This window comes from Carya illinoinensis, chromosome 11 (genome assembly GCF_018687715.1).
Source record: "Carya illinoinensis cultivar Pawnee chromosome 11, C.illinoinensisPawnee_v1, whole genome shotgun sequence".
Taxonomy (NCBI): domain Eukaryota; kingdom Viridiplantae; phylum Streptophyta; class Magnoliopsida; order Fagales; family Juglandaceae; genus Carya; species Carya illinoinensis.
This window is the reverse complement of record NC_056762.1, coordinates 37522527-37531004: the sequence shown is the minus strand read 5'-3', so window position 1 is coordinate 37531004 and position 8478 is coordinate 37522527. Positions and strand designations below refer to the sequence as shown.

The following is an 8478-nucleotide window of genomic DNA, read 5'->3' as shown; positions in this document are numbered from 1 at the left end:
TACTATTCACTCAAACCACACACTTGACGTTGCTTTTATTTATTTATTTCTACCTGCTGCAACGGGAGTTCTCTGGCCGCCCCTCCCTCTGGCTGCCCCTTCCATACGAAATTTCTCACCCAGTTCGTGCTCAAGCTTCTTGTTCTTCCATGCACTACCAAACGATCGACAAAACAGAATGTAAAGTTCTTCATATCCATTCTATCCGTATTGTTTGAATGCATAGCGTGTCCAAATAGAAATACTTTAGGAATTTTACAAAGCTAAATTTACAAACTGATAAGAATTGTTATGATATGTCAAATTATAAAATAAATATAACATATCATATGAAATCAAATCAATTTATAAGTTAGTTTTATGATTTTTTATAGTTGTAGCACTTTTCACTTAAAAATATTGTTCTTTCTATTAACTACTAACAGTCAGACACAGTCATACAAGTAGGATTTTTTGAGATTTTATTTCTTTTTATTTTTTTAAGTTCCAAATTGAAACTAATTTGTACCTACATATGTATATTTTTCTCATGCTCATGAGCTTAGTAGAAGTTTGGAGAATAACTTGAGTAAGAGGGATTGATGGAGTAGCCTTGGCATTGGAAACTAAAGGAATAATATTAATTTATTGGGAAAAGTAACTGATCAGATGAAACTAAAGATCAATACAAACTAATTCTTGTTCCCCAATAATATGGAAATGTTTGCTAAAAAATTTATTTGATATATCCTATAAATTAAGAAAATGAACGAATGAAATCTATTGTAGTAAGTAAGTAAATAGATCTCATTCGTTCAATTTCTCATTCAATGCTTCCATACTTTAATCTTTCCAGCTCAACTCACCATTTTCCCCCTAACTGAAAAAAATGGTCAAAAGTCCCTTCCTCTAGCGCTAACTGGCTTAAGTAATTAGTCATTAGGCCAATGACTTGTCAAAACATTCATCTATGGACCGTGATGAAAAGAGGTCAAGTACCAGCTCGTCAAGCAAAGAAATCCAAACCTCGAACTCAACCTCCAATCCCAACTCTTCTTTTTCTCTAACCGATATCCTCCACTTCCCTCCCTTCTCCATGTCCCTAACATATACTTCTCTCCCATCCTCCACTTCCCAACCCAACAACAACTCCAGTGGATTCCCCCCACTAAGCCAATCTTCTGCCACCTTCAATAACTCACGCTCAAATCCATTAACATTACCTCTTGTACTGGTGCTTGCACTTGCATTAATATTTTCTTCAATTCTCTCCCAAAAGAAATCCGACAACAGATTATCAGCCTTGAATTTTGCACCGTTTACTGAACTCCTTGTGTTGATGAGGTCAAGCAATTCTTCAGCATTTTTCTCTGTCTGGTTGTCCGAGGTGTTGTTTGCCAGAGTGGACATCGGGCAAGTTTGTACGAGTGATTCATGAGGAGCTTCATGGTTCAGGCCGGCAGACAGCGCAATACGTTTTTCCATGTCCACTGGTTCTAGTTGAGCAAGACACTCAAACTTCCGGATCATCTTGTAGGAAAGCTTTTGCTTCGTGCCTGTCCATCACATTTCTGTCAGATGAACATTCATCCAATATGCTATTTTTCTAAGTAAGAGCATGCATGCTCCTCTCAAACAGCACAGTTTTGTAGCATAAGTCTATATCTATTACTGAAAATCACTAAAACGTAAGCCAAAAAAATGTGAAACAGTACTTCTCCTTTTCTTTTAGTTATTGTCAGCTTGTTGATATGACCAAAAGACAGATTCAAAGTTTCAAATTTCGAACTGCTATGTTACCGAGCATGCATGAGTCGCCCAAGACTAGAGAGGCCTTTTGGGTTGTGTAGTTGTTACGGGGGGATAAATCCAAGGAGTACGTGGGCAGCTGTTAAAGAGATATGCATGAGTGTGGGCTGCATGCAATGGATCAGTAGTAGCTAGGGTAGGAGTGACTAGAGTCATGGAGAAACAATGTATTCTAAGTAATATTAAATAAGATTATGTAATTATTGTGCGCAGAGTTTATTATTAAAAAATTAATTTTTTTATATATATTTTATATTTATTCACTTATTTAAAAGGAAGTGCGAGCTTTTTGCATTTTAACTATAAATGCCATTTATCTTATCTTTTAATCGTTGAGTACTCATGTTTAGTTTAATTTATGTTTTATCTGTTGGTAACGAGGTAGAGAACTCGGCAACTGCAAAATTATTCCCTAATCTTTGTATTCTAGGTTACCTTTAATAATCTACACAATTTCACTAATTAACATACAACATAGGTAAGCCAAGAAGAAATGAAGCAGCCGCTTTCCCTGTACAAAAGCCTAGTACATAAGAGGTCTGTGCATGTCTAAATTACTTCGTAATTAATACTATGGTTTTTGTATTTGGTAATCATAAAAGCATGCCAACCAACTAAAAGTACGGCAATATATATGTGCAAAGAATTAAACCAGTCAGAATTAACGTCCGAGTTTCCAGTTTTGCATGTTAAGGATGATCAATCCATTCTCTACAAATTTGAGAAGTTCTAACTTCTAAGACCATAAAATATCTTATAAAAATAAATCTATAAAATGATATAATTTTAGTGGCGGATTCAGCAAAATTTTTTAGGGGGGCAAGTTTTTCTATCGCGAGATATTAATGTAAAATGAAAAAAGATTAAGACATCATAGAGTATAACTATATATATATATAACTAAATCTCGATAATTTGTTACATACAAGTAGAAATAAAATTTAAGAAGCACAACTTGCCTCCCTAAAAATTTTTATGATAATATTTCATTGAATAATATTCATTTATTATTATTTTTATAATAAAATATTAAGAAATTATTTTCTTCATATAAGCTATCAAGTCATCTTTTATTCTAATATCTAATTTAGTTGATCAAGTTTCATATAAAATATATATATTTTATTGTCATATTAAGCATAGAATGTCACAATGGAGACCTTAAATAAATTTTTCCTTACTCTATGAAGTCTAGAGAATAAAACCTAGTCTCAACTATTTTTCATATAAATAATCAATTTTAAACTATTTTTCTTATATTTTCACTTTGGATTCCATGTAAATCTCATATTAAGAAATCTAAACTTAGTTTAGTATCTATGTTAATAGTTTATGAGTACTGCTACATTCACAAATGAATTACACAAAAATAATCACACAAACTGATGTGGTTTCATCTTATCTGTTAGATCTGCTTTACAATAAAAATAATTTTACAATTTGACGAACCACATTAAGCCATTTCAATTTGTGAGATTACTTTTGTATAATTCATTTGTGTCTAAAATATTTTCCATAATTTATTATTTCTCCTAAATTTAGTTTTAATTTAAGTTTTGTAGGCCACATCCTTAAAATTAGATCATATATATAAATTATACAAAATTCAGGAGCTATTGGAAAAAAAATGGAGTGGTATTTCTAAATATATTGAAATTTTAAAACATTTTAATGAGTATAGAAATTATGATTTTCTTTGGGGGGGTCAATTTTTATATACATAGAATTGTGTATAAATTTTAGGGGCTGTTTTGAATTTTCAAAAATTTTTGGAGGGACTATTTATGTAGATTTATCATTATATAACTGTATATAATATGTTAAATTTATTTTATAATAAAAATAATTTTATAATTTACTATATTACATTTAATTAACGCATTAGGTCGCATACACAGACAGAGATGCACACAGGGATCAGTACTGATACATGCCTTCAATGCGGCCAAGTTTATCATGCGAAGAAAGCGAGCTCGTGTCTTCATCATCCTCGTGAAATGGCCAATCCAGCACAGATACGGGACTGAATTGTTCCTTCTTCTCATTTGACCAATCCTGTTATGTTCCATAATATCAATTTCATCAATTAAAATCTCTTAAAAATGGCTATATTCTCAAGCTGATGTACAGTTTAGCAAACCACCCACATTAATTTAAACTGTAAGATTTTATTTAATAAAATAAAGTTTTAACATTTATATTTCAAATGAAGTTATATCATATAAACATTTTATTATATATTCTACGTACCGATTTGATGATAAAATCTTTCTAGTTATTAAGAGCCAGCAGATTTTATATAAGAGTCTACGTTTTAAAATCTCTATAAATTGTGTTATTTCAAGAAAGAATGTCCTATAAATTATTTGTGAATAATGTTAGATATAATTTTGAAATATATAAATTATATGAATTTTTTTTTTAAAGTAAAATTTATTATTAAAAAAATATGTAAATAAAAAAATAAATAATTTAATCAGCAATTTTCATCGATTCACAAACCTTTTTTTTTTTTTTTTTTTTTTCTAGGAGTAATGAATAGAAAATTTTTCTAAGGATATATATCAAGTTCATGCACGGAACCACGCGATGCAAAATGGGTGTCCTTTTGAGCATGGGGGCAAAACATTGGGCAAGACAAGCCATGTCGGTCAGTTCATGCTACGTCAACCCCACAACCTGACAATAATAGGACAGATGTCCAATAAGTAAACCTAATCAATTAATATGCCACCTATCTTGTTTAAGGAAAAATATGCCACCTACCTTGTTTAATTAATGTGCCCAACCCAAAAACAGGAATCCCACCAAAACAAAATGCCCCTTACCCGTTTTATTTCCTATACGAGCAACCCAACCCAACCCAACCCAACCCACTACTCCTTTATCTCACCGACAGAGGATAATAACAAGTGGACGTAATCCCTAAACCCACCAATCAAAATCGAAGGTCCCAAACTTCCTAAACTACCCCACCAAAACCCAATCAATGTTCTCCCACCAACCAGCCTATTCTTTTAAATTTTAAATTACAAGGACGAGGAGTTTTTAGGAATTCTACCTCTTCAAGGTCAAGAGGGGGAAGATCGAGAGAGTGATCCAATCCAATAGATCACTATGAATGCTGAAACAAATGGTCGTTCGTGTTATAAGTGTAAGTAAACGACACGTAGCAGGATCTTACGTAATGGCCGGGAATCGGAACGCGCGACCATATTTAATTACAGTGCTCCGATTCATACCGTATCCATTTCCCAAGATATACCCCACACGTGAGAGCCCTGCAGCAGCCAAGCTCCAGCTCATCATGTGCTTTCACTCCGATAAAAACTTTTCAAAATCCCTAACATACCGTTACTTGATTCTAATCAAGTCCAATTCAAATAATTAACATGTTTTTCTCTTTTTTGACAAATTTAATATGTTTGTTATTAATACAGAAAAACGTTATCTTTTCTTTATAATTTTAGATTTTAGAAGAATTTTGGAGAACTTTTTAATTAAATATTAAAAAAATTTAGTTACAAGTATAATTACATATTAATATGTACATCAATCTAATGTGATTAGTTAAAAAGTAGATTTTATTAAAAACAATACAAATTTAAATTTTGAATATAAAAAAATTAATATTAATACGTAAATTAGTACACAAATTTACTTATACGTAATAAAACTTTTAAAGATTTGAAAATAAAAATCACTTATTTCTATCATTTCAATTTACATCTAAATTTAGAAACACGTAAGCTAGATAAATGATAATTACAATTGTGAGTACGCAAGCGTCGTATAATTATTTTTAAAAAGTAAATAACTACGAGATTTATACTAAAAGAAATTATTTTTTTAATAATAAAATTTATTATTTTTTAAAATAATTATACTACACGTACACAATTTACAAATATATATAATAGTACTCTTCCGTGTATAAATCACCTTCCTTGTTATAAAGTTGTTTTTTAACTCCTACGTAGAATCATAGAAGAGTGGCTTACCACGTACTTAGCAACGGGCAGATAATGTATATTATTTTTACTAGTTATTCTATCTATAGTCGTATATATATGTTCAGAAAAAAATAGAAAATACAAATAGCTGTATGACGTAGGATTGCTTTAAATAATTTTTTTTAACTTTACACTTGGGAAATAAAAAATTCTAACCTTTGTGTTAGTGCCGGAGAAGGTGCCGGTCGTTGCTTCTGAAATGGAATCCTCACCGACTGTTTCGCCGATGCTCCTGCTGATCTCCCTCTCCAGTGGACCCGATTTACAACCCACTGCGTGGTTTTCGCTTGAACTCTCCGATTTACCACTCCAAGACCCTAAAATCTCCGAGGTAAATTCACTCTCAGCCCAGCTGTCAGTGTTGCTGCTACTGCCGGTACCCATTGAAACCCAGCCACCGACTACACTGGTGGCGGAGTGATGATCCGTCGACGGTTTATCTTGTTCGCTTAGAATGTCACGGAACAATCTCCACCGTCTGAGATCGTTGTCTCTCTTATCGGTTTTCCTCCAGAAGCTCCTTCCGAAGAAGAGCTTCCTCGAAAGGCTTCTAGGCACAAGTACTCCCTTTTTATCGCCAATTCGTTGGGACGGAGAATGAGACTTAAGGGAATGGAACGGCAATTGCTTCTTGATGGCGCTGATCACGGCCTCCGAAGCTCTCTGCAGAACGGAGATGGTAGTGGAAGCAGCCGCCTTTGACCGGCTTCGACGGAGTAGTCGTTGTTTCCTGCTCGCCTTGAGATCAACCTCCAGAAGGAATCGGATGGTGGTGCCGCATTGTCGGCGCGGAAACGATTTGAAACCGTTGGATGAACAGGAGCTAAGGAGATCGTCCCTGAGGTAATCTTTAAGCATCATCGGCCTCCGTTGAACCATAATCAGTTTTCTTTGCTTCTCATGATCATCGGAATGATCAGTCGAAGCCATTGTAAATTTAGTAGGTCAATGAAAACAGCTGTAATGTAGTAAAAGGGTTTTAAGTAGGCTAAAACCACCAAGAGAGAGAGAGAGAGATGAAAGTCAGGGATTGCAGAGCGACATAGATTACGAAAAAAGCTGTGGTACTCAAGCTTTAAAGTATATTGCAGTACCTATGTGGATGAGAAAGAAACAAAAGGTTCCATAAATGCACCTTTGGAGTTAGCTCAGTGACTTTTTTGAGAAACCCCTTGAGAGGGAATGTGAGGGAGGGGCGGCTAGGGAATTTACAGCTACAGAGAAAGGAAGTGTATGAGTTATATACGCGAGAAGTGAAGATCGGGGCTAGAAAGCGAGAGGTGGATTCTCAGTCCTGACATCTGGTGGTTAAGATCTCTAGGTGATCAGTGTGAAAACAACTTATGAGAGAGAGATAAGAGTTAAGCAGTTGGCACAGAGTTAGAAGCTGGTAGAAGAAGAAGCAGATTGGAAACTTCTTCCCGGTGAATTTTGAATGTTTTAAGTTCGGTTTTTTTTTTTTTTTTTTTTGTGGGTTATTTATTCAGTGTGTTTTATTTTAAATTTGAAAATTTATTTAAAAATTAATAAAAACTATAATAATAAGATCAGATCAGTATAATTTTACTCATTTAAATTATTGAAAATATATGGCATTGGGTGTTTGGACCGGTGCGAGACCAGTAGTTGACCATGTAGGAATCTAGGATATGATAATATAAATATAAATATGATAATGATATGCTACCTTCCATGAAGACTGTCTACCCTTCACCCACTTGGGCGCGTGTGCATGTCTTTTACGTGAAAATATATGGCATTGGGTGTTTGGACTGGTGGGAGATCAGTAGTTGACCGTGTAGAATATCATAATGATATGCTACCTTCCATGAAGACTGTCCACCCTTCACGCACTTAGGCCCGTGTACATATCTTTAACGCTACAAATGTTAGGATAGATTTGAGGAAAAGTCTTCTTGGATGCCAAAAGTGGACCAAATCGCGCACTCATGCTGACGTGGACTAAATGAAATAGCGCATTTTGTTGATAGAAGTTGATGTAGAAGCTAGGTTTAAAATGAAGATAAAACAGTGCATGGGAGATGAGACCGTCGAGCGTTCCTTCCACTCCAGTCGGCATAGATTCACCACAGTTGTCGAGCGCTTGCCATTTGATGCATACGACATGATTCTACAAGCACTTCCAGTACCTCGGCCTCCACTTCTGTTGCTGTGCAAGGGCTAATTCAGGTCTACCAACTACATCCCACTAAATTATTTTTCCAAAATAATGTATTATTGTATAACAAGAAAAAAACAAGAAGAAAGCAGAATCATCAGAACCGCCACCAAAGATGAGAACTTTTTTTTCCTTTCCTAGTTTTGACTATAATTTTAAGCCACCAAAAAAAGAAAGATAAAGTTGAAGAGAGAAGATAAGAGGAGGCGAGAGAACGTGGCCATGAATTTCACCTGGAAGTAAATTTCAACCAAGATTACAAAAAAAGAAATAAAAAAAAAAAAGAGAGTAAACAATAAGATAAATAGATTTGGGGGAATTGGCCGAAACTGTGAAATTTAGAAGAGGGAGTGATTTGTAGTACAGTCTGCAGGATAAGGGGTTGGACTCACCTAGAGGGCTGAAGGAAATTTAAGAAGTAAAAGACAAATGGTGAAAATGGGTAGCAGAGTGTGGAGACGAAGACGAAGACGTCAAGTCTCTCTTTATAATTTTCAT

At 34.3% G+C, this 8478-nt stretch overlaps 1 protein-coding gene across 1 annotated transcript; it reads right to left on the bottom strand.

The window, feature by feature from the left end:
- Window positions 1–641: 641 nt before the first annotated feature.
- Window positions 642–7183, bottom strand: LOC122280764. Its single transcript, XM_043091781.1, has 3 exons — window positions 5958–7183; window positions 3723–3843; window positions 642–1535 (listed from the first exon to the last, which is right to left on the bottom strand). Exons 1-3 carry the CDS (start codon window positions 6729–6731, stop codon window positions 919–921), a joined length of 1512 nt encoding a protein of 503 aa, XP_042947715.1. The 5' UTR covers window positions 6732–7183; the 3' UTR covers window positions 642–918.
- Between the last annotated feature and the right edge of the window lie 1295 nt (window positions 7184–8478).